This window comes from Chrysemys picta, chromosome 3 (genome assembly GCF_011386835.1).
Source record: "Chrysemys picta bellii isolate R12L10 chromosome 3, ASM1138683v2, whole genome shotgun sequence".
Lineage (NCBI taxonomy): Eukaryota > Metazoa > Chordata > Testudines > Emydidae > Chrysemys > Chrysemys picta.
Window position 1 is genome coordinate 141694870 of NC_088793.1, and position 27206 is coordinate 141722075.

The 27206-nt window shown below is 40.2% G+C and overlaps 2 protein-coding genes across 4 annotated transcripts in view; both read right to left on the reverse strand.

The window, feature by feature from the left end:
• Positions 1-17865, reverse strand: part of LOC101940000 (kinesin-like protein KIF28) — a 47375-nt gene extending 29510 nt beyond the window's left edge. Inside the window, exons 1-8 of the mRNA XM_065589980.1 lie at positions 17812-17865; positions 13516-13707; positions 11889-12089; positions 10041-10076; positions 6283-6512; positions 3390-3554; positions 2559-2670; positions 624-691 (exon numbers count right to left, since the gene is read on the reverse strand). Coding sequence (XP_065446052.1) covers positions 624-691; positions 2559-2670; positions 3390-3554; positions 6283-6512; positions 10041-10076; positions 11889-12089; positions 13516-13707; positions 17812-17865 — 1058 coding nt within the window. The remainder of the gene's footprint in view (positions 1-623; positions 692-2558; positions 2671-3389; positions 3555-6282; positions 6513-10040; positions 10077-11888; positions 12090-13515; positions 13708-17811) is intronic.
• Positions 17866-18986: 1121 nt separating this feature from the next.
• Positions 18987-27206, reverse strand: part of AHCTF1 (AT-hook containing transcription factor 1) — a 75378-nt gene continuing 67158 nt past the window's right edge. For all 3 annotated transcript variants that reach the window (XM_005311505.5, XM_042845840.2, XM_065589179.1), the window contains 4 exons: positions 23854-25747; positions 22890-23023; positions 21966-22069; positions 18987-19837 (listed from right to left, as the gene is read on the reverse strand). In XM_005311505.5, the coding sequence (XP_005311562.2) occupies positions 19645-19837; positions 21966-22069; positions 22890-23023; positions 23854-25747 (2325 nt within the window). In that variant the 3' untranslated portion in view covers positions 18987-19644. The remainder of the gene's footprint in view (positions 19838-21965; positions 22070-22889; positions 23024-23853; positions 25748-27206) is intronic.

Here is a 27206-nt window from a genome sequence, read left to right on the forward strand (position 1 = left end):
GACTGCATCAAGTCTGAAGTCACACAGAAGACATGAACATGATAGTATGAAGCTGGGTTTGCAGGGACATGCTCTCACCATCCTCTCAAGTAGTTGCACATGTGCCCCATTGCTGGCTCCTAGCCCAATTCTCAGCCCAGGAAACATCAGGGGGAGGCAACATGTGCATGCTGCAGCAGAGACTGAAAAATGGGGACTTCCTATGCTGAAAGACTGGATACGGAGTGAGGATGTCTTGGGAGAGAAAGGACACCTCTTCAGAGAGTCATAATTGGGGTTAGAAGTGGATGAGGAGGGTGAGGAAGATAGAGAAGTAAGCTGGAGTGGAATGAGAGAGACATATTGGAGGCCAAAGGTTCCCAGGACAACATATAACCACCACTCTCCACACAATTTAGTGATCAGAAACCTCACCCTTAATGTCTAAGGGTGAGCTCTTAATTTACTACTTCAACCCACTGCTTTTGTTTATTCACGTTTCATACATCTTTATTTACACTGCATTGGGTTTGTCATTTATTACTGGTGTCTCCTGTTATTTTGCCTGAGTGTTTGGCTGCATCTTGGACTCACAGCAGAAATGCAAACAATTTTACAGTATCTGAAAAACCACAAAACTATACCTCTCAGCATATCGTAATGTTGACAAAGTCTCTTCATAGCAGATGTCTGCTGGACTTACAGCTGCAATCTGTGAGTATATATAAAAAGTGTTAATACAATTTAGATTCCATAGTTGAATTCTGTTTATTGTTTTTATAATCACCAAAGATATTACAGATCAGAGAAGGTTTACAAAGGACAAATCCATTGGTAAGCCCCTTAAATATAAAGAGAGTCCTTAGTGTCTCTAAGACGGCAAGTCACCTTTTGTAATACAGAAATGATGATGATGATGATGATGATGATTAACCACCACCATTTTTGGAGGTAGTGCAAGGAAAATGAGGAGAGATATTTTAAACAGATTAACCTAGTTTGTACAAAATTAGTCATGTGGGCCTAGATCCTGAATACCCTTATTTACACTGGTAGTCCTTACTCATGCAAATAGTTCCACGACTTCAACGGGACTACTCGTATGATCAAGATGTAGAGAGTATGGCCTTTGGTTTGTTTCACACTCCACCGAGGAACGAAAGACTCAAGTTTGAAGAAAACTGGCTCAATAATTTAAAAAGTTATGAAAATTTAGACGTCAGCATTTTCATGCATGCACACCAGCCCCTTTCGATTCATTTTCTTGCTCCCTCACTTAACGGCACTATAGAAATAGTCAGTCAGTTGGAGGCAATGACAGAATCAAGGGGAGTTTTGCTTTATTTAGGATGGCAAAATCTGGCCCACAGCATGGATGATCAAAGGTGGGCTCCAAAGAAAACAGTAGAGACCAGTTTTCAAAAGGCCATATACAAAAAGTCGTAGAACTTTTGTGCACTCATGCAAATTCCAATGTGCTAGCAAACCTTGATTTGTGTGCACACCCCCTTTGTGAGTGCAAAGGTAGGAATGTGCAGGACGCAGGTGCATTTTTAAATCTGATTTTCAAATGACAAACACTGAATAAAGGATTTAACTTATCTTGAAGTATAGATAATAAGCTTGATTGCTTTTATAACATTGTTAAAATAAACAAAGTACTTAATACTTAAAAAGGAACGGTTATAGATATTACTGTACAGGCACACTTCTTGAGGGAGGCAGGGTCAAAAGAACTTGGCCTTGAATCGGACAGTGCACATAAGGTTGGGGGTTATCAGAATAGCCACATGTGGTCATTGGGACAGAAAGTGAGCGAGCAAGCATGAGGATGACTCTGCAGCCTGGTGGTTAGAGCCCTCCCTGGAATGGGGCAGGACCCAAGGATCCAGGCCCCCTCATCCAAAGGCTTTTAAAATTATTTATCCACAGTGGAACTGCTTCAAGAGGAGAGACTGAGGGAGCCCCGCATCAGAATATCCCATACCCCAGTGGTTAGAGCACTCACCTGAGAGGTAGCAGATCCCTGTTCAAATTCCTTCTCCCCTTCAGGTGGAGGGGGTACTTGAACTGGGATCTCCCACATGCTAGGTGAGTACAATAACTATTGGGCTAAAAGAAATGAGGGAGTGCTTCCTCCTTCCCTGTCCTCCATGCCCAGACTTCTTGGTAAAAGAGCATAAGCGGCTAATGCCAAGAGAGGGTTTGCAGCTGAGAATCTGAAGCAGAGAGAGGTGCCTCCCTCCAGCCTGGACTTAGTCACCTACCTCCAAGAGAGGGGTGGGGCTTAGGACACACCCCTCACCTTGGCATCTCCTATTGGCTAGCTTAGATGAGGCACCATTCTAGCTTTTGTGAATCCAACTCTGAGGTGCTTCTCTCTTCCTGTTCATCCTATAGGGAGCTGAGGTGCCTAACCCAGGCTTTTGTGAATCCCAGGGATTTTCTAAGTGCCTAGAAGTTAGGCAGGATGATGCTGAGCATTGTCACACCTAAGTTCCTTTGGGAATCTAGCTGACTGTTCTTCTATTTTAATAAAATACCAGAACCCAATTACTGAGCAAGTCAGTCAACTTTACCATGATAGTCCTGCTGTTCCCCCCGAGAGCCGACTGCAGGAGTTTTGTTAGAACTGAGTCTCTGTATGGGATATGTAACACTTTCTTCCCCATAGCCACCTCAGCCAGAGCACTAAGGGAAAAATGGATTGAGTGAGTAAAAAGTTAAACAATACTCTTGACGATAAATCTAGCTAAAGAACAAGGAGAAATACTTTCACTATCTGCATCTGTGTAGATGCTTCACTATATTAGCTCATGGTACCATAATTGTACATCATACATTAGCTGATCTATAAAATAATGGTCAAGATTTTTAAAACTAATAACTTTGGGTGCCTCAATTTGAGTTAAAAGAACCTGATTTATTTAAAAAGCACTAAGCAACAACCCTCAGAAAATCAGGGCATTTTAAAGGTGTCTCAAGTTGTGTGCCTGAAAATTGAGACATGCAAAACTACAAGGTGCTTTAAAAAATTCTGACTAACAACAAAGTGAGGCAGCACATCATGATTTCTCTTCCCAGATCTGACCCAGATGCTTAGAACATGGGCTAGTCAATTAATATTCTATGCTTCAGTTTCTCCACTTTAAAATGGAGATAAAATTACTTACCTCTCCGGGATGTTGTGAAGCTTAATTTATTAATGTTTATAAAGTGTTTTCAGATTGCTCCATGGTATGCACTGTAGAAGTGCAAAGAATTCTGTTAAGCTTACTAGGTAGAAGATCTAAACTGAGGGAAGGCTGCCATTCCTACCTTTTGAACACACACACACACACACACACACACACACACACACAAACACACACACAGTTTATGTGCCACTTGCAGAAAGGTCCTTGTTGTACCTGATGACATTTCCTAAGGTGGTTAAACTCAGATTTACACATGTCCCTTCTCTCAGCCTGTCCCCTTCAGAGCCTGAAGACTTTTGCCTTTCACTTCCTGCCAAGTCCACCAGATTTATAACGGACTGCTTGGTGATATCTTCATCTAGAAAAATCTGAAAGAAATTCCATCAGTGAAAGGAAAATAAGATATTAAGCCATATCCTTAAAATCACAGCAAGGTACAGCAACCTAAAAGCTCTGTGGATAGTCTGAGTAAATATATTGTAATATGTACTGGCATTAAGAAGCAGAGAATTATTGAAAATATGGAAAGTAACGTTATGGCCGAAAGAGAATGAACTTTTGTGTAAAAATTAAGCAAGACAGACTTAAGGGGCGGGGGTAGGAAGATAAATTTAGCTGGGATACAAACAGTTACATCCATATCAATGGACCAGCATCAACAGGGGAAGCAAACCACAGTGTACAGAGAAGGCGAGTATACAGAAGTTCAAAGGAGCCTTTGAAATAATACTTGCTAAAAGACAGGTCAAAGCAAGACTTGACCAGTAACACGAATACCATACTGAGACACACTGGAACAACGGACACCTAAAGGAGGTTGCAATAAGCTTGGCCTTGTCTGCATTGGGAATTGGTTGCAATTCCAGCAATTGACAGCCAAACACAGATGTAGTTTCATCGGTGCATGTGTGGACAAAGAATGCCATGGCTGGCACCAGTGGAGCTTATCCTTGCAATAAGCCATTTGTGACAGCAGCATCACTTTTGCAATCTGATGCCTGCACTCCCATACCTCCATCTGCATCTGAGTCCATGTAAGGAGAAACTCCCTGCAACCAGCTTGATAGTGGCAGGCCTGTTATCACATACAGCTCTGTGTATGGATGACCAGCAGTGAGAACTACAGCAATCACAAATTATTTCCAAATCACAGAATGATAGGACTGGAAGGGACCTCAGAGGTTAAGAAAAACAATTTTTCTCCCCCCTCCTTGTAACAACCTTTTAGGTACTTGAAAACTGTTATGTCCCCCCTCAGTCTCCTCTTTTCCAGACTAAACAAATGCAATTTTTTCAATCTTCCCTCATAGGTCATGTTTTCTAGACCTTTAATCATTTTTGTCGCTCTTCTCTGGACTCGCTCCAATTTGTCCACATCCTTCCTGACATGTTCGCCCGAACTGGACACAATACTCCAGCTGAAGCCTAATCAGCGCCAAGTAGAGCAGAAGAATTTACTTCTCGTGTCTTGCAACACTCCTACTAATACATCCCAGAATGATATTTGCTTTTTTTGCAACACTGTTGACTCATATTTATCTTGTGATCCACTATGACGCCCAGATCCCTTTCCACAGTACTCCTTCCTAGGCAGTCATTTCCCATTTTGTATGTGGGCAACTGATTGTTCCTTCCTAAGTGGAGTACTTTGCATTTGTCCTTATTGAATTTCATCCTATTTACTTCAGATCATTTCTCCAGTTTGTCCAGATCATTTTGAATTTTAATCCTATCCTCCAAAGCATTTGCAACTCCTCCCAGCTTGGTATCATCCACAAACTTTATAAGTGTTGTGACAAAGTTCCTACTCTACCTTGGTGGGTCCTGCGCTTATTGGCGGATTTGCTCGTTTCACAGATTCACCCTGTGGGTCAGGAAACAGTCCAGAGACCTTGCCCTCTGGTAGAAGCTATAGTCCAGGTCAATTCCTCCTGTGTTTGATCAGGAGTTGGGAGGTTTGGGGGGAACCCGGGCCCGCCCTCTACTCCGGGTTCCAGCCCAGGGCCCTGTGGACTGCAGCTGTTTAGAGTGGCTCCTGGTACAGCTGCACGACACCTACAACTCCCAAGGCTACTTCCCCATGGCCTCCTCCCAACACCTTCTTTGTCCTCACCACCGGACCTTCCTCCTGATAACGCTTGTACTTCTCAGTCCTCCAGCAGTACGCCTACTCATGCTCAGCTTCTTACACACCTCTTGCTCCCAGTTCCTCTCACACACTTCCTTATAGCATCAGAGGGGCCTTAATTAGAGTCAGGTGCTTAACTGCCTCACCTGACTCTTAGCAGGTTAATTGGAGTCTGGTGGTCTATTAGCCTGGAGCAGCCCCTGCTCTGGTCAATCAGGGAACAGAAAACTACTTATCCAGTGGCCAGTATATCTCCCTTCTGCTACTCTGCTGTTCCCAACTGGTCTGGGTCTATCACAGTGTGCTCTCTATGCTATTATTTAATGTAAGTAAACCCCCAAATACTTTAAGCCAGTGGTTCTCAACCAGGGGTACATGTACTCCTGGGGGTACGCGGAGGCCTTCTAGGGCGTACATCAACTTACCTAGATATTTGCTCAGTTTTACAACAGGCTACATAAAAAGCACTAGCGAAGTCAGTACAAATTAAAATTTCATACAATGACTTTTATAGTACCTAGAGCAGTATAAACACTGAAATGTAAGTACAATATCTATATTCTAATAGATTTTTTTTATAATTATATGGTAAAATGAGAAAGTCAGCCATTTTTCAGTAACACTTCTGTGCTGTGACACTTCTGTATTTTTATGTCTGATTCTGTAAGCAAGTAGTTTTTAAGTGAGATGAAAGTTGGAGGTATGCAAGACAAATCAGACTCCTGAAAGGAGTACAGTCATCTGGAAAGGTTGAGAGCCATTGCTTTAAGATTCTATTTAAAAAAATCACCTTCTGTAACATATTAGGAAATGTGGTCAATGCATATAAGGAAAATGAAGGGGCTTTGAATTTGTGTCTGCAATGAATTTAAGAGAATTTACCTTGTGAATTTACTTTTCTTGCAGAATTAGTTAAATAAGAATTTTAATCTTGTGAAACAAATATGCTGAATAGTGGAAAATAGGGCTTCCTCATACTGAACCTGTTTGAATTGGATGGTAATGACCATGTGAGATCGACTGCTTGTAGCATTCATGCTGGTTGAAGCTGTGGTTCTTATTTTAGTTCCTTGTTCCATTAACCTCTCAATTTGTGCGTAGCTGTCACAAGGCACCAGTTTCAAACCATCCACATAAAAGCCTTGTTGCTGGTCTTCTCTAACCTTGAGTCCACCAGGTTTCTTGGTTTCAGACAGTAAATCTATTACCTATGGAGAGGTATTTACAGTCAAAATGTGTTACTGGATACAGCTATGTAGTGATTGAAAAAGAACATTTTGTGAAAACAAAGAATGGAAAAAATCTTTCAAAGTCAAGAAATGATAGCGTGATTTTGTAAGTAGCAAGCAGTAAAGCAATTAACTATACAAACACTGTTTATGGTAGTTTATTACCATCTGGCACATCATAAAACCACAGCTAGTTGGTAGAAATGCTTGTTACTTTGAATACATAACACAACTGTCTTTTTAACATGTGTGGAATTGTTACTCTCTGCACATTCATTTGGAGTGGCAATCCTTTAAGCACTCTGAATATGGAACTGCCTATCTTTCCCTCCAAGAGGAGTTCCATGCACAGAGTACTAGCAGAATCAAGCCCATGGGTTTTTCTAAATAGCATCAATAGAAATAACCCATTTGCAAAATTCAGATAAAACAGACAACACCAAGTCACAATGCAGGAATGAGATATGACATTTGACAATGCCACAACCAATGTCCCCCCTTTTATCATTACGCAGATACTTTCAACTGGTCTGCCCCTCACTTTCTTCCGGACCTCAGAACAAGTGTATATGTTCTTGATCAGGGGCGGGCAAACTTTTTGGCCTGAGGGCTGCATCGGGTTTCGGAAATTGAATGGAGGGCTGGTTAGGGGAGGGGGATGTGCCCCCCCCTTCCAGGACTCCTGCCCCATCCAACCTCCCCGTTCCCTGACAGCCCCTCCCAGCCCCCGAGACCCCTGCTCCATTCACACGCCCCCACTCCCTCTCCCCTGACTGCCCCCAGACCCCCATCCCTGACTGCCCTCCACTGCCCCATCCAACCCCTCCTCTCATTCCTGACAGCCCCCGCTGGGACCCCTGCCCCATCCAATCCTCCCTTCTCCCTGTCCCGACTGCCCCCGGAACCCCTGCCCCTGACTGCCCCCTGCCACCCCATCCAACCCCACCTCCTTCCTGACTGCCCCCCGGGACCCCTATTCCCCCCGACCCCTATCCATACCCCCAACCCCCTTCTCCCCCGCTCCGTGCCCCCTTACTGTGCTGCCTGGAGCACTGGTGGCTGGCGGCCACACACAGCTCAGAGCACCGGGTCAGGCACTGCCCCAGAAGCTCACAGCCCCACCGCCTAGAGCATTGCGCCGGTGGTGGAGCGAGTGAGTTGAGGGGGAGAGGGAACAGCGGGGAAGGGACCAGGAGCTAGCATCCTGGGCCAGGAGCTTAGGGGCCAGGCAGGACGGTCCCACGGGCTGGATGTGGCCTGCGGGCTGTAGTTGCCCACCTCAGTTCTTGATGCATAATTTAATACCTCATCTTTTTCTTCCTTGCCTGTTCTTCCTGTACAAGAGATCCCCCAACCCTCTATGCCAGTATTCCAGTCATCAGATTTATTCCAAATCTCTGTGCTGCCAGTTATGTCATAATTTAGCACATGCAATAATACTTCCAGTGCTTCCTGTTTATTCCCTATATGCCTGGCATTTGTGCAAAGACATTTAAGATGCTGAGCAGATTCCCTCACTGATTACCCTCTTGGTGCTCCTATGACCCTCTTTTAATTTGCCATGTCCACCAACATCTAGCCCTTTGTTAAGTTAGTCTTTTTAATTTTACCTGTGGGCTTTTGTCATCTGCCCCATTTGAACATAGGCCTCCTCACTCAATTATCAAGTTGGTGCGCAAAGATGCTCTTCCACTTCTTGGTCAGGTGGACCCCATTTCCTCCCAGCAGTCCTCCTTCCTGACACAGCATCTCATCATCGAAGAAACCAAAGTCCTCCCATTGACACCAATTCAACAGCTATGCATCCATCTCCAGGATTTGCATGTCCCTGCCTAGGCCCTTGCCCTCAACTAGGAGATATACCTATCTCATAGAACTACAAGGGACCCTGAAAGGTCATCGAGTCCAGACCCCTGCCTTCACGAGCAGGACCAAGTACTGATTTTGCCCCAGATCCCTAAGTGGCCCTCTCAAGGACTGAACTCACAACTCTGGGTTTATCAGGCAAATGCTCAAACCACTGAGCTATCCCTCCCCCCATAAAGACCACCAACTCCATGGATGAGCAGCATGGGGTAGTGGTCAGAGGGACAGATAAGCCTTGGTAACCTTTCCGTAACATCTTGGATGCAAACTCCAGGCAGGGACCATACCTCCCAGGATGTTCTGTCTGGTGACCAGATGGATGCCTCCATCCCCTTCAGAAAGGAGTCCCTTATCTCGTCCCTTTTCTCTTCCTCTTGGATGCAGTGGCTGCAAGCCTCTCAGCTTTGGGGCTTGTGGTTTCTCTCTCTCAGCCACTGGGGTCTAATCCTCTCCTCCTGTGCCAGTACAGATACCAATTCTTGATCTCAATGGACAGGAGACCCGAGGTGGCCAGCAGCCAGTCTCCTCCCCACAAAGCAGCTGGTTCTCCTTCCTTCTCTGGGGCCTCTGTAGTAATCTGTACTTGGCCAGCATCCTGCATCCCTGATGTTTCTACAAGCATCCTGGCACTAAAGTAATCATGCCCCTGGAAGCTACGCAGGTAAGTCCTGTCCTCCTGCAACTCTCTTACATGCATTATGAGGGACTCCACCAACAGACACCTCTCACACCAGGTAGTTCCCCCTGCCTACTTCATTGGCAGGGACATGCAGGCTGCATTCCCAGCAAGTCAAGACCAGGGCCTTGATGGAGGCCCCCAGTCCGGATGCCTGTCTGGTGGGGGCTCCCTCAAGTGAAGGAAGAGGAAGAGCGAGCAGTGGTGTTGGCAACACACCATTTTCCTCCCACTGAAGGTTCTTCGTTGTAGAGTAACTGCTAGGCTATGTCTACACTTACAGTGGCATGTAAAATACATGTGCAACACGTGTAGCTACAGACTATGGTGACAAGTCTGGACACAGCCCGCCTTTCACTATGTTGTGTAGCTACATGTGGCAGTGAAACGGGCTGCCAGAACCTTTTCCCATTGCCTCCCCACTGTGAGTGCTTTTCACTCCAGTGGGGAAAGGTTCCGGCAGCAGGACACTTGACTGATAAAAATAGAGAATACACCTCTACCTCAATATAATGCGACCCGATATAACACGAATTCGGATATAACGTGGTAAAGCAGTGCTTCGGGGGGGGTGGGGCTGCGCACTCCGGTGGATCAAAGCAAGTTCAATATAACACGGTTTCACCTATAACATGTTAAGATTTTTTGGCTCCCGAGGACAGCGTTATATCGAGATAGAGGTGTATATGCTAGGGCTTCAGGAGTGTAGGGCACTCTACTCGCCTGAACGACACCAACATTTGTGCTACGTCTCTCGTGGAGGTGGAGTTATGTCAGTGTGGTAGGGCACTTACATCGGTGGGACAAGGCTGTGTATGCTGACATAATTAGACCGACATAAGTTGCCTTACATTGACCTAACTGTGTACACCAGGCCTGAGAACTTAAAACAAGTAAGTTAGTAAATAAACATAAATGGAAAAAGATTAAAATTCAGAATTAGTATGATATACCAACACCATTACCTGCTCGTTATAAATTTCCAGCATACTGAAAGTAACCTGCAAAGACAAGAAGCAGCTGGAAGATAAAAAAGTTCTCTTGAAAAAAAAGCATACTTTTGATATACAGTTATCTCTAAGTCAAAGGAACACAGATTGTCTGGACAAAAAAGCCATTTGTCTCAAACTAAACTGACTGTTGGTATATCTTGTGTCAATGCATAAGCCATGCATACAGTTGGTTTTGTGAGACTGTTTTCCAGATCCACACTGCTCTCTCATAACCCTCATTTCTATGAATCCCCAACCTCCCTCCTCCATCCTTTGTCTCCTCAGCTTGTCTTAGGAAAACGCCATGTCAGCTTATCCATTTTAAGATGGAAACGTTGGACTTTAATAAATCATTTTTCATCAAACTACACTAGCTATTAAGAGTTACAAAATTTCATTCTTGCAACATTATGGTTATGAGAAAAAAATCAGCAAGTGGGAACATTAAAGATTCGGACATTCATTTGGCAATGTGGCAAACTTGTATGATTTATGGTATATATTTTATTAAATAAACAGCAATATATTCCAGCCACGTTCATTCAGAAACGGAAAAACACAGTTTATGCATAGCCTGACCAAGTAAGCATTGCTGTTGGAGCCTTAACTATTGCACTTCCTGAATTTTGAGATTTTAACTGCAGTCTTAATGGTGCATAAACGTTTTTCGCACTTAATTTTTATGGAGTTATTTTTGTTTTTTCAAAAATGAAGAAAAAGTTTTATAATGTTAGTGTAGTCCCAAATAGGCTTTGCATTTCCACTTCATTATGGGGAATGCGGTGGTAAGGGATGAGTTCCCAAGTTTGCTGCTGCCATCAGGTCAGAGAATGGAAAACCCACATGCAGCATCTAACGAGGTGGGGAAATGCAAGAAGATTCCCCCTGGTAATGCCCCTGTGCAATTCCTGTGCTCACGTGCAGAGCCAGATCTCTACTAGTACCACCTTAGATGCAAACCACACCAAAATGGATGGGGAGAGGTTGAGTTATCGAGGCACTGAAAGGAATAGCAGCTGGTGTAAGTGTTCTGTACCTGAGATTCAAATGTAGCTAGAAGGAGCTATCAGGTTCCTATTAATTATTCATGGTAACTAGTAAAGGCTAAGGCTCATGGTTACACTGCAGTCTATGAAGATCTTCTACTCTGTTATATATAGAAATTACCAGGAACACCAGAGTGGAAGGAAAAGATAGAAACTATTTTTGTGGTTGGACACACATGATGTGGGAGAACTTAATAATCGCAAAACCTGTGCTGCAATGCTAGGGTCATTATTCCTACGGAATACAAGAAGTTTGACAAAACATAAAACAATTTACATGACTAAAAAGAAAAAAGTTATTCCTTTCCTTCAGTAGTGAGGGTTGGAAAGTCTGTTGATGCCTGATTGTTAGGCTTTTCTCTTGTATCATGCTGAGGAGAGGCATAGCTAAGATAAAGGAGTAGGTAAGTAGAGGTTCAAAATGTAGGTAACTGTTCAAATGTATAGTCTTCTGTGTGGAAAAGATAGGTTGTGACTAGACAGTGGGTAAAGTTTTCAGAAGTGCCTTGGTTACCTAGATATTTTAAAAAGTTATACCCAGTGAAAACAAAAAACAAAGTTCATGCCAGAATTAAGTTAGCTATTACTGGGACAGGGATAGGTTCAAGTTCTCCTGTATTAGATCAGCTCCTCATTCAAACACTTCTCACTTGTTATTTTATATTATGTTTGATTAACACTGAAGCTAGTTTTAAAATGGCAATGGCAGTTTTCCAAATTTGAACTTGAGAGCATATATGGAGAGATCTTGAAAACAAAACAGTGAGGACCATACCTGATATTGCTTGTTCTTCTGGTTCTGAATTGGTTTGAAGAGCTCTTCACACACAACTGGAATTATGCCTCTGTTTGCACCATATCCAATCATAGAATAGCTCTTCCCTGAGCCAGTCTGGCCATATGCTAGGAGAGTAGCATTATAACCTTGCCAGGCATTGTCTAGAACTCCTTGACCAAGGTCACGAAAGACCTCTCTCTAAAAGGAGACATTTTTACTAATAGAGAACGTAAATACATGCACCAGAATGGGATTAAAAAAAGATTCAACAATCCCCAGCCCTCCAAATTTGTTTTAAATACAGATTTAATAAAAAAAAAAAACTTAATTAAAATTAAGTTTGAAATGACGACTACCCATAAGGCCTAAATTTACTATAATCTTTTAAAATAATTTAAATTAAACAGTAATATTAAGCACTATATGTCTGCAGCCAAGTTTTAAAGAAAATCAAAAAATTGAACTAGTTGAGGTCATTGGCTAAGCAATGGAATCAGAATTTGTTGAAGTGCTAAACCAGTTTTTCACAGCACTAGCCTCTTCTACAGGTACAGAGAGAATATTTTCTTCATTTCAGTTTATTCAGCTAGTTCAGTCCAATGATTAGTTCATTCAAATGAAGAAACCAATGAGACAAAAAAAAAAAAAAAAAAAAAGGGCAGAAAATCTTGTTTTCCCAATTCCAATCTATGAATAAAAAGTATGTCTGAGGATGAGCTCTACTAGTTCTAAAATCTTGAAGGACAAGGTGACCAGAAACCATCAATTCAATTCACTAACCTACAGATAAGAACTGATTTATTAAAGAGAGGAGGTATTAATGCAAGTCATATTTTGATAAATTTTCTCAAGTTTTTTTTCCCTTATGTATCCAGCACTCTAAGTTATTTTAGTTTATTAGTTAAGAACTGCTGTATTTGAAAAATATCCATTCAGAGACCTTGACACAAATTACAAGTAAAAAAGTTAATCTAATAAACACATCATTCGCTATTTTATAACATAACAAAAAAATGTAAAAACTAAGTATCTGAATAATTGTAAATTAAGCTAAATAATTACTTAAATAAATGTTTATATAGTGCGCACTCCTGGTTAGCAAAAAGAAGCACTAGATTTTGTGAAAAGGCTATATTTAATTGCAAATCAACATGTTTTAATGGTTACCTACCAGTAACCTATTTTATTTAGGAAAATAAGTTAAGAGCACAAATGCAAAACAAAATTATTAAAACCATGATTTAAAAATCAAGTTGTCTTGCTTATTGAGTCACTTAAATTTAAATCAATCCACTCTGACATGCACACACATAAAAGCATTACTATTTAGTTAGTACAGAGGTTAGCAATTACTATTTTAATCTGAAAGTCTGGCTTAATTATGACAAATATATACTTCATATTAATGTACTTCACATATTAAGAGTTCCGGGACCTGGAAGCATAAATGAAAATGGGAAGTAGTTTTAGATGTTGGTTTGAAACATCCATTAAGTAGATACAGCTAATTCATCTCAGTTCCACTCTTGGGAATTGTAACAATTGCAGTCACCAACAGAGTGAGTTGTTTAACATTTCACATTGGTAGGAAGTGCTTTTAAATAGCCCTCTGAATACATTTTACCTGGCCTGCATATCTGCTGTTGGATCCAGCTGAAACGAGCATGCCATCTTTATCCTTTAGAAATCCACTGTGGGACCAGTAAGCCAGGTCAAAAGTAAAGGTTTTCATGTGCCCTGGATTCTTAGGATCATATATGCTTGTGCTGCTGGAATTCATAGAAATCACACACCTGCTGCCTGCATCCTTCTCCCTCTGTATCAAAATTATAAATCACAATCTCAAACCAGTAGCAATTCTAGTCACTTACTCAAAATTTATATTTTGGACCAAATCCTGCAAGCCCTTTGTATGTGGAACTCCCAGTAAAGTCAACAGGAGTTTTGTAGTTATTTAGGTATGGAGGGTGTATACGACTGGGACACATAACCACAACATATTCATCATAAAAGGTCCAATACATTAATTTCACAAAATCACACAAAATTTATCTTGAACCAAACAAGGTAAATGTAGTTTAACTGTAATCAGGGAATAAATACCATAGAAACAGATTTGAACGGAAAAGATAGTATCTGTAATCATGTCCAAATTTGCTTTTTTCCTGATTCTGTAAACACATCAGCCATTAGTGTTGATAAGCTATTGTTGGAAAATCCTTCACTATTGTAGGTATGGCCATAACAGAACGAAGAATGGTACGCTATGCTACTCCTGGGGGAATTATACACCAAACTTAAAAAAATCTGTACACAATATTTTAAAATTCTGAAAAAAATCTGCATATTTTAATTGACAAAATAATCATACAAGTTTCAATTCTTTTTAGTCATTTATTACAAAATACCTGTCAACAAGTATGTCTGTAACAATACAGACAACAAAAAAGATTCAGGAAATGTTTTTTGACAAATAGATTCCTTACTAGGCATATTAATACAGAACTGAGTAATAATTCATTTAAACTACAATACAGAACCGCATTTCCTGCACCCCTCAGCAGTGGAAAGGATTTGGGGAGTCAGGGATAACTGAGAAGCTGAGGGAGAGGGAAATAAATTGCTGAGGAGCCTGGGTGTGAACTTGGAGGTTTGTTGGGTATGGGTGGGAAAAGTATGGAACAGGTTTGGGGGGGGAGGGTGGCACGGGGAGGCATTGTTAGGAAGCTTCCTCCATGCAGACCCTGGCTGACCCCTAGCCTCTCCCATTCAGTCAGGCACATCTTCCCCTGTCCCTGTGTGTTCCTGCACTCCCATGTGTCTTTGCACCCCATCCACGTCACTCCACCCCCACTCTGACCATTCCCATATGGCCCCTCCCCCATGTGTCTCTGTGCTCCCACCCAGCCACTCCTCTGTCCCTATACCTCCCTCCCCCATCCCCATGTCCCCACCCCATTCCTGTGTCCCTGTACCCCCTCCCCAGTGTGGCACTGCACCTCCCTCCCCTATCGCCCTGTGTCTCCACTCCCATTCAGCCACTGCCCCAGTCTGTCCTCCCCCACTAGCCCTTATGAGCCCCCATCTGAACCCCCCACCCCAACACCCCACGCTGTATGTCTCCCCGTAGCAAGTCTCCTGACCTGGCCCACTGCAAAGAAGGCAGGCTCTCTCTCTCCCCCCTCCCCCTTGCTGGCAGGGAGCTGCTGCTTTGTTCTAGCGCCACAGTGCCCTCTGGTGGGCAAAAGACGGAACTGCAGCAACATTTCCGCAGAAGCTTTTTTCTGCACAAAAAATTAAAAATACGTAGGGCTCAATTATGCACATGTGCAGTAGTGCAGAATTCCCCCAGGAGTAATATGGTCTCTCTCAGAAGTACATCAAATTATAGAGCACAACCCTGTTGATTTACTTCAGAGGGAGCAAGATCACGCCCACTTGTTTTCTTACAACTATAATTCTGCTCCGTGAACAGAAGATTCACACAAAAATGAGAGAGACGGTAAAGGATAGCTTATTCCTTTGCATTTTGATTATTGCATATTACATCATATGATCCTGAACTGATCAGCATTTCTTATTAATCTTGTCTGACAAAGGTCAAAGATATTTTTGTCTGTAGGTGGATTTTTCCAAGTGGAAACATCCAGACTATCAACAGCGTTGACACAGAAATTCATAATCAGTCAAATGAAGATTGAAACTGCTAGATGTATCATTATTGTCCTTATAAATTTGATACAAGTCTTTAACCAGCCAGGAGTCTGAGAATTTTGATAGAGGATTTGCTGTGAACGATCACCTACTGTTCATGGGCTTGTCCATACAGGGATGCTCAGGAAAGTTAAGACGAATTAACGAAGATGTGAAGTTAATGTGTATTAATTACAGTACATTAAACCACTGTGTGAACACACTCAGAAGTAAAAGTGTCCTTAGTACGCTTTAGCTTAATTCTTCTTTGAGTTTTAGGGATCCTGCTGAATTCAGGGCTTGCCTTTTCCATTTGTCTGGCATTTTCCATTCCTCCTCAATGACCTCTTTGAAAGATATTTCCCATCCATAACAAGAAAGTATCAGCCCTTGGCTTTAGTTTTCTCATCTTCCCTCCTTGGTTGGACCTCAGAAGAAGCCACCTCCTTCCGTCTCCTAGTTTAAAATGTGTATCTGGGAAAGAATGCTGTCTCCTTCTGTGGTTTAGGCTTATCCAAAGCACAGAGGTCCCCTTCTTTGGAGAAGAAGCTAGAGCTTGTGGAAAGTAGTGATGCTTTTTGGTCTTTTTTCTGTGCTAATTGTGTCTTTGCCTTTTGGAAGGGTAAATGGGTAATGGGTAAAGGGGCAATGTTTCTTCTTAGGTAATGTTCCCTTTTGGGTTACAGTCTGCAAGGACGTGGGTGTTTGTCTCTCAAGTCTCAGCATTCCTCATCAACTGATGTTGAATTGGAAAGGATGTATTAGGGAGTGTCCTCAAGAGCTCAAGTTCTTCCTTTCAGGAAGAAGGAGAATCTAAAAGAATGCCAGATCTCTTGCCAAGTGACTCAATTTTCTGCTTAGGAACAGATGGTGGGAGCCAAGCATTTTTCAATTTAGTGGTGAACTGGATGGAGTGATTCAGAGGAATTTTCATATTTACTCCTGAAAGGTCTCCTGAAATCTGTATCTCAAGAATGGGAATTATGTCCCTGATGCTACCCCATAATGAAAACATAACCCCTCTTACTTCCCAAGGCCTCCCCTCCCCTCTTTCTTTCCTAGCACTGTAGACACAATCCTCCTCCTCTGCAATACACTTGCAAGCAAACTCAGTGTTGAATCAGGCCTGGTCTACACTTAAAATCTTAATCAGCATCACCATCACTCCCTCTGAGCAACATAGCTATGCCAATTTAAGCCCTCATGTAGACACAGCTAGGTTCATGGAAAAATGCTTTTGTTGACCTAGTTACCATCACTCAGGGAGATGGATTTCCTACAATGACAAAAGAATCCCTTATAATCAACTTCAATTTTCAAAAAAACCCTTCAGGATACCACACAATCCACCAATGCCTAGATCTCTCCTCTAATTTCCTTCTATATCTCCCCTCCCAATATTCCCATCTGAAGTCCTGTTTTACCACTTGTCTGTGTATTCTATGCCTTGTACTCCCTTCTGTTCATTCAAATGCCTCCTTAAAATTTGTCTTCCCTTGTGATAGTACAGTCCCAATCAACACCATTGAAGTTCAAAGAATGTGTTTTAAAGTTTCAATAGTCCAAAATAAATTCATTTTAATGTATGATATTTATGTTGGCAAATTTCTTTTAAGCAAATTTATTGTATCTTAAAGCTTCTATGAAATTACAAAATGCATGCCAGGTCCAAATATGTTCACTACTATTATTCCAATCACCACCAGATGGAGCAAACACTAAGTGTTGCCAAACTATACACTTTACTAGAAGCAGTTTGCAAAGAAAATAGTTTACAAATACTCAGCCAAATCATTAAACATTTGATGTAGCAGTTTGATATACCATCTTTTGCTCTGCTTATTTAGAGTGAATTCTTTTTCATACTGGGGGAAAAAAGATACAAACAACTGGAATATGTTAAAACCCTGTTAAGCTAACACCATGCTTACTACAATTTGATTCATTCTGTTCTAACAGGGATTCCAGCACTTGGTTTTTACAAATCATTTTGGTTGGTACATGGAAAGTATGTTGATTAAAAAAAAAAAAAAGTCAGCTTTCCCTTGCTTTTTAAGTAGTTTGCTCCTTTACCTAGTATTCATTTTTAAGTATTTCACTGTATTTCTGTACACTTAATTTAGGTACAAAGCATTACACTCAACATGTTAAGAGCATCCTCTTTTTTCCTTAAGAGCCTATTAACATTTAAATCTAAGTACAATAAAATTTAAAAGTAACTACTAACCTGACTGAAAGGTCTCACCCGTACTGCCACTTTCACACTGTCAACACTTGGCATGCTATTATTACTTTCACTCTTCCCAGGATATTTCAAAGCCGAAAAACATTTAAAGTAAATACAACTCCTTCGCTAGAGAACCCTGTTTTGAGAAATCAAAAACACAGCTAGGGAAGCTGTTTCTTTTTGATAAGGTCAGTCTATTAATTATTAATATTTTCTCATTGTGTACAAGATACTAGTTACCTGATAAATTATTTCTTAACGTAATTGCAGTAGCTTTCACTAACTGGAAAGTTTAATTTCAGGTTTCACTGTTCTGAAGTCTTCAAAATTGCACCTGGATATGAATCAACATATATGAAATACCACCTAAATTGTTCAAAGAATTAAGACCAGTATATTAAAAGACCAGACTAGCACTTCGAGTCTGCTTGTAAAAGGAATAGCTTTTCCTACTGTTCATACGATTTTAGGCTTTAAAGAGACACTTTCACAGCCACCTGAGAGAGTCAGTGAAATAACTGTACAAAAGTCTGGTTTGTAACTATTACCTTTGCATACTTTTTGCATTGCTCTCAGCTTAGACCAGGGGTAGGCAACCTATGGCACGCGTGCCGAAGGCAGCACTCTCAGTGCCCAGGTCCTGGCCACTGGTCCGGGGGGGCTCTGCATTTAAATTTAATTTAAAGTGAAACTTCTTAAACATTTTAAAAATATTATTTACTTTACAGACAACAATAGTTTAGTTATATATTATAGACTTATAGAAAGAGACCTTCTAAAAACATTAAAAAGTATCACTGGCACGCAAAAACTTAAATTAGAGTGAATAAATGAAGACTCGGCACACCACTTCTTAAAGGTTGCCAACCCCTGGCTTAGACAATTAAAATAATTGAAGTCAGTTTCACTTACAGGTTTTCAATGTTACGATGTGTTGATTTTGAACTCCGTAAAAGCATGTACGTTCACAGACAATTGTTCACTATTTTAAATTGTGGTAGCATTTCTATTACTCTTAAGTTTTCTAAAAACGCATTTTTTCCAATTTAGTCCAAATTTATATAGGCAATGTCCCTTTAAATGCATGTCCTATTGTACATAATTGAAAATACCAAAGCACTTATATAGCTAGGTTTCTGCTGACACAGCAAACTGGAAAAAAATAGGGAAACATCTGAGGTGTGATCTAGTTTTATAAAACGCAAGAGCAGCTTTCCCAAAGTTTAAAACAAATACAAAAAAAAAATATTGCACAGGTTCAATACAACTGTTTACATTCTGACTTCAATACAGTACATTTTAACCATGAATGTAAGGAATTAGCAGCTTGTGTTCTACAATCCCAATTACTGGTGCCAAAGGGTTAAACATTTTCTATAAAATTTAAAACAACGGTCAGGTTTTAAATTTTTTATCATTATAGTAAGAACAAACAAAATTTTAAAAAGAGTTTTGGCCTAATATTGGAGGGTTAGTAATTATGGCGAGACAACATTAAGATGTTCTCAAGCAATTTGGTCCACTCAAACCATTATTCCCTCTCAAAAAGCTAGCAGACAATAAGCATGTTGTGAAGTATACATTTTTATTTAACATTCCTAAAATAAGCTGTATTTACATATATAAATGTATGAAGTCTTAATATAAAATAGAAAAAACTGCATTGACTGAAGAAATCACACTCCATATGGAGTTACTTATTGAAGACCGTTTATGAAATTTTACAATAATTTATATAAATTATTCTCTTCCAAATTAGATGATTTGTTTTAATAATCCACACAATTTTGATGACTTTACAAACAGTGGTGTACATTACAAATTAAAAAACAGTTATAGCATCTTCCGGCGCACGACTGGCTTTGGAAAATTAGACAGTCTCTTTTTGTTCTTTTGAAGAGTCTTTTCTGCTGTTTCTGCAGTTTCTTTCTGTTTGCTTTTTGTCCCATCCATGGGACTTCCAAACGGAGAAATGAATTTAATCTCCACTGGTGGAGGTGACCAAGAACATTCTTTCCCCGTGGTTCTGCAAGAAATGGTAAGTCACAACTGAATTACATCATGCTTTACAAAAAAACAAAGCCCCCAAAACCACATTTATGGATGTTTTGATAAACAGAAACAAAGCCAAAAAGCTAAATTAAAACAAATAAAATTATAGTCCCTGCCACACCAAAGAAATTCTATGATCAAGCAGGGTCAAAGAAATTCTATGATCAAGCAGGATCTTACAAGGGAATAATTTATACTAATAACTTTGTGTAAAGAGCGAGATTTTCCATGTATAAAATACATTAACATTTATGGCTGAAGCTCCTGACAATCAAAAATGTAATGGGAAGATCATAATTTTCAGGAAGATAAAAAGGCAAATAAATAGCTCCTGATGGATCATGAGATTATGCTACCTTAATTTTATGCCTCTTTTGAGAGCTTAAAAGAGGTCAACTGTCCCATATTTCAAGTATCCCATATCAGATTTGTTCCTGTTTTAGGTCCATTGTCACCACTATGCCGCTAATTAAGGACATAGTCAGGGATTGATTGGAGCAGCAAAAAAAGAAAGACTAGAGTTAATCTGTATACAGCTGCTAGAGGGGAGGAAGTGGGGAAGACAGCGACTCTGCATCAGGGAGGGGAGAGGAGGTAAAAAGGTATACAGGTCTGTCGCATCTTACGCTGGTATTACGTTCCACAGTCAGCGCGTAAAGCGAAAATCGCGTATAGTCAAAATTACATTGAGAGTAATGGCAGTAATGGAATCACCCGCACTACAGGTACAGTATTAAAATTGTTGTTTTTCTCTTTTTGTTTTTACCGACCACGTAAAGCTGAAATTGCACATGTTAAATGCGCATAAGATGCGACAGACCTGTACACAACTACAGAATAAATAAGGATGTACTTGACCAAGTAGATTCTGGTCCAAATGTACTGGAGAGGAAAAATGTGCCCCATCAATGGAGAACTGGTTTATATACTGAGAAACAGAAGACTTTAAAAAATTGGAATCTATGGCTTGAAACAATGGCATAAACTAAAGTGTTCCTTTCATTGTATTTCCTATGTTCATAAAATTGAAGTTTTGCTAGAGGCAGCAAGAATCTTTATGATATTCCTTTAAAAATGATAAACCATAATTAAACTTTTCCTTCTTCAGTTTTCCAACTGCAAAGGGCTCTTTCCTTCATCTTAAATCTTACTGAAATTAAATGAAAAAGACCGCCATGCATAATTTCCTCATTTGCCTGATACAGAAATAAATAAATAAATAAATAAATAAATAAATAAATAAATGGAGATATCCCATCTCCTAGAACTGGAAGGGACCTTGAAAGGTCATCGAGTCCAGCCCCCTGCCTTCACTAGCAGGACCAAGTACTGATTTTGCCCCAGATCCCTAAGTGGCCCCCCTCAAGGATTGAACTCACAACCCTGGGTTTAGCAGGCCAATGCTCAAACCACTGAGCTATCCCTCCCCCCCTGCCAAACTAGTCCTAAATACAAGTCTTGAAACGTTCAGGTGGATGGAGAGCAATTTAGGCTTCTACTTCTGAAAAAAAACTTTATTCCAGAAAAAGAATACTGTTCAATGGAAATGCATATTGATAGATTTGAGCCTTGAAAATAATAAAAAAAAAAATGAAGCAAAAAAACAATAAATGAATCAAGAGGCACAGTAATTTTCCCCAACCATTTAAAAAAAAGTGGATATGGGACACCCAGTTCCACACAAAGGTGCTCAAAGATAAACTCAAGAATTGATTTTCACTTTGCTACATGGGATGTAGGACAAATCAGCAGCTCTACATCATCAGAAAATTTATATCAATATTTCAAATTGGCAGTTAGCAATATTGCTTCCCACCCAAATTTATTGTGACTGAATATTCTCAAAGGATTTCTGGTGTTTTTAAACCAGTGGGCTCATGAGAACTCTTACAGAGTCATCAAAACTGTAAAACAAGGGATTCAAATGTCCTCAAGATGCAGTTCTTCGGTTTCCTGCTGAAAAACATCTCTCTATTCGCTCCTTTCCACTGTAGGAGTGAACTACAGACTTTGCAAGTTTACCACCTAAATCTAGAATGAAGAGAATTTTTGCACTTTATCATCTTTACAAAAATTGCATGAAAGTATTAAGCATTTCATACTTGCTTGCTTTCTGTGTTTTTGATTTTGTAGCTCTTCTTCTCTTCACTTTCTGCTTTCCCACAAACTCTACTGTTTTGTTATCCTCTTCTTTAATTGGTAACTCCTGTTAAGGCAACAGAAAACATATACATGACTTATACTATAGACGCCCTCCCACTCCTAAAGAGTGCTGACTAATTTATAAACATGCTTAGTCCCAAAAAGAGTTTTAAAATCTGATTTATATGAGAATGGAACATTACAAATTATTTTGGGCAAATAGTAAATTAGCCCAAGTTTTGGCCGGGGGGAAGAGGGAGAGAGAGAGAGAGGAATTTTCCATGGAAAAGTCAAGCTGTTTCAAAAAGAAATGTCAATTCAAATAGACATTCAAGATGTTTTGTTTGACTCAAATGTATTTATTTATTTATTTCATTCTGCCAGGGGAGGAGGGGGAGATTTCAGTTTTGGTTCAAGAAGAACTAAGTTAGTTTGTTTGGTGGCCAAACTGAAAAAAAATCAATTGTTTGCTCAGTTCTATTATTACTGAAGGAGAATGTTGTTAAAAATAAAAAGTCCACATTTCTTAAGACATTAGCAGTTATTTTCCCTTACATCAGAAGTATAGTACCAACATCTGAAAATTCAAATTTGAATAGTAGGAGTTTATTCACCAAAATATAGCTAAAAGCTCAAACATTTATTTATTCTTATCTTAAACATATACAAGCAGATTTATTTTTGCAAGTATTAATAATAATTAACTCTCAAGAAGAAAGCCAAATAGTTTTAACTTAATTGATTTAATTTAAATTTTTCTTGTAAAAACATTATGCTTTTACAGAACAGGGTTCTGCAACAGTCATAATTTAAGAATCTAGTTTGTAAAAGAGCTACAGAGACAAGCTTGAAACGGATAGGAAGTAATTACAAACATTACTTACCAATTCTTTCACAATCCGTGAAATGCTGGACACATGTTTCCTCCTCGACCTCAAAAGAGGGGGTGAGAACACAAACTGAGAAGACAACTCTGGGTCTAAATCCTTGAGCTGTACAGGATGCTCTGCCTTTTCAGCTACGACAAAATGTACAGTTAATGTAAATACAAAGGATGGGGAAAGATAAAAATACAACTAATACTTAAGCACAGAATAGCAAAACCAAGATTACACCCCAGTAAACATATGGTTTGTCTTTAAATCTAAAATAAGGGTCAAATTGGGCTGTCTCATGGAAGCTTAAAGTTCCAGTACTTTCCCATAATGGCTACATCTTGGTCTCCCAAGTCTTATTGCAAAATGTGAGCCAGATAAAAACTAATCCAATGATGCCTGTCTGGGTATCCAGATAACCTGAAACACTGGCTTCGATAGGTGTGAACTGTCAATCATTTCAGTGACATTTTAACTCTTTAGTTCTGGGATAATTACTTCCCAACCAATCAAAGCACACAAGATGCATGAAGGACAAATCACATCTGAAGAGTTGCATCTCATTTTGGTGCTACAAGTAGGGGAACTCAAACTGTACATAGAATTTGGGAGAGTAACACACTATTTCTTCCACAAATGAAAAACAAAAGGCAGGCGTATGTAATGAAATGAATGACTGAAATACTTAATCTAGATAGAAATTAAAAACAAAAGAAAAGATCAGACTAAGTTTCATTCCCCTGGACTTGTGATATTTCAACTCCCTTACTGTTAAGAGGCTTCTATAATAACCGAGTCCTGTAACTCTTAGACATGAGTAAAAAAAAGGAATTGTATCCTTCACTATGAATCTTAACTTTTATATGGTTAAGTTCCTTACATAAAACTGTGCTCAAAATACGTTTCATGTAGCTGACAGGTGAGAATGAAACTGTAAGCATTCCTATTTTGTGTCAGAAAACAATTCAGGTACCTTTTGATTTCTTTGTAAGCTTTGTGAGAGGGGGAGAGAAAAAGAAGGACTCATTTTCGTCTAGGGAGAGCTTCTGATGCATGCCAATTTTGCTGGATCTGGTCCTTGTAATACGAGTACCATGAACTGCTAAAGTTCTCTCCATTTCATCAAGTCTTGATTCAGTTAGGTCTGCAACTAGCAAAGAAGGATTGCAATCAGTTCCTTGAGGCAAGCCTTCTTCCTCTGTGCTTTCCTCTGATACTGATTGTAGTTGCCTCTTTCTGTTTCTATGTCCAGCTCTGGCTGAAGTCCTGGTTGTAGCCAATGCCTCAACTAGCTGAACAGGTGTTTTCTCTAGAGTGGGTTTTCCAGTACCTGTTTTTTCTACTTTAGCAGGTGTAACTCTTGTTGCTCTTCTCTTAGGGGTATCAGGCATTTTCTCTCTCTCCTCTGAATGTATGGCTTCCTGAGTGGGTATAGAATCTGTACCTGAAGACAGATTTAATGTCCTTCTTCTAACATTTCTTCTAGTAGTTACAGAAGATTTAAGTTCCATTTGGTGATGAGACGGCTTAGATGTATCAAGCTCACAATTTTCTGAAGCCTCTGATGATGTACTAATCTTTTTCCTCCTGCCTCTTCTAGTTGGCACAGGCAGCTGCTGCTCATAGGGCTCTGACTCCTGATCAGTAATGATGTTTTCAGTAAGTTGTAAACTAACACTTTTTAGTTTTCTTCCCCTTTTAATGGGACTGACTGCCATTTTTACCTTGTGATCAGTGAAAAGCTGGCTATTTTCTTGATTCCCTGCTGAACTTTTTGCTCCTCTTCCAGTCCTTTTAGAAGTAGCTGAAGAAGCAGTTAAGCTACCTGCAAGAGGAATTTCCTCATTAGCCTGTTCAGAAAGTACTGATGCAGGTTCCCTGGTTCTCCTTAACCCTCTCCTCGGAGTACCAACCATCTGTAATGACTGTCCAATAGAATGAATATTGTCCGATGTTTCTAGATGAGTCCCCCTAGTTTTCCTGGGTCTTCTCCTAGGAGTATCAGGGATCTGAGATATTTGCTGATCTTGAGAATTTCCATCAGAATCAAGATGGGAACCTTCATGAATCGCAGAAGTTTCTTTTGTTCGCCTAGCACTTCTCCTCAGGGTACACAGTCCCAACAGATCTGGTCTGCTTGTATTTGACAGCTGTTGAGCATCTGTTGAGGGGATATTTAGATTTTTGCTCTTTCGTCCCCTTGGACGTTTGGGTGTCACCACATAGTCTACTTGACAAACACTGACATTATCTGCACTTGCTTCTGGCACCGTTGTTAGTGGAGTCTTTATTGACTTCTGGGAAATAGCTACCTTTTTGCTCATTAAAGGTATACTTTCATGAACAGACTGTTCCACTATTTCAGAAGTGAATTCTTTACTTCTTGTGTCTTTAATTAGGTCTAATAAATTTTCAGCAATAGCTACCTTAACAGGTTCAGGCACATATGGGAATGCCTCTGCAATATTCTGAGACTCCTGATCACTAGTTACAGTGGGCACTGAATTCGTAACGTTCTCTTGGTTATCAATAGTGCCTACATGATTCATATTCTTGTCCTCTGTTTTTGTGCTAACTGGTTTAGTAGATATATCTAATGTTGTAGGGTCTCCTGTCTCAGTTTCACCGTCTTCTCCCTCTAATATTAAAGTAAAATTGCTTTCAGACATGAAAAGCTCTCCATCCCCTTCAGCTGTGTCACATTCATCGGTGTCTTTAGTATCAGGCAAGTCACAAATGAACTGCTGTTTGATAGCATCAAAGTTGTATTGAAGTTTAAGAGTGCCTGATGGATATTGCTCATTAAATGGAGTTGTCTCCACTGTTTCTTCTGAAGCTTGGACATCAGGGGTGCCATCTTCAATAATCTAAAATAAAAGTAAACAGGTCAATTAGTAATAATGTATTAGTTTCTGCATATACTAACTTTCAGCAGGCCTTGATACGATTGAGGTCAATGGTGCCCCCTTCTTTTAAATCATTATTGAGCACAGTAATTAGAAGTAAACAAATCATTCTCTATTACACACAAAATGCACGCAATTTAAGGGACTGAAAATAAGTATTTATTACATGGAACCAGACAGTTAAGCAGTTTTAGATTTTCTGTTTACAATTATGAAGATTTTCTAGCAGCAAGGAGTCAACTGCATTGTTTTACAAGTCTGAGGTAGATCAGGAACTGCCTCCAGTCTATTCTAAGAGGAATACTTAGTGGCTGGCTTTATGTTAAGTAGGTTGAAATATGACAACTATGTTCAGATCCATAGTTTTACTTATGAGTCTGGAACCGCATCTGATTGTTATGGCTTGGTTCCTTCCCTAGATTTAACCAAGAAGTAAGTGATGGTAGGACATGCTCTTCCTTTGGTAATTATCAAGTTGTGATCTACAATATGTGACCCGCAGTAACCAAAAGAAAGGGGACACCAGAGCAGAAGAAAAAAGAAAAGATCGGGGGCGTAGGGCCCTTAGAACGACTCAAATCCTGAGAACGAGCAGTGATGTAAATATAAAAATCGTAAGATTCATCAAGTGAGGGAATCACAATATTGGTCTGAGCAAACAGAAAATATTTTAGGCTGTGAAAACTCCAGTCATGGCTATTGGCTCTACAGCAGTCCAGCTTGTGGACAGATTGGCTGACATACAAGAGATAAAAACAGTGCTGCACTGGGGAATTATTTTGGATTGTACAAAACAGCTCATGTAATGAATTCACTGTCTCCTATTCTTTGCAGTTCCCTATCCCGGACAGGATTGCTGTCTTTCCTTTGTGTCCATATAGTATGGATGGGTTCTTACAATCTGAGGAAGAAAAGTATTTCCCCTCCATTGGCCTCAGTGGGAAGATAAATTGTTCTTTAGACTTAAATGGGGTGGGATGAAAAACTTTCTGTACCATCCTTTCCAATAGATATACTACTGACCAAGCTGAGAGAAAACTCCTCAAAAGACAAGTCTGTATTAGTATTCACTTCTCATTTTCCTGCCTCCTGTCCTCTTAACGATTGGAATGAAATCTTATTAAGAAAACCTGCCACTCAAGTGTGACTAGTAGATTGACTAAACCTGAGGAACACTGACACTGTACAACCTTCAACACTGACTCAAAGATGTCAACAGAAAAGCAGACATCCCACTCTAAACTCGAGGCTTTAACAAAGGGAAAGAGAAGCCAAAGAGGGAAGCCTGCAGGTCTGCTAGTGGGAGAAGGAGGTGGGAGTAGGCATGGGTAGAAAAGCCCTTCCTGTGCTCCAGGTGGCTCTCTACCAGCAGCTATGTCACCAACCTCAGTAGCTTTGTTTCTTGCCTCCCTCATGGCAG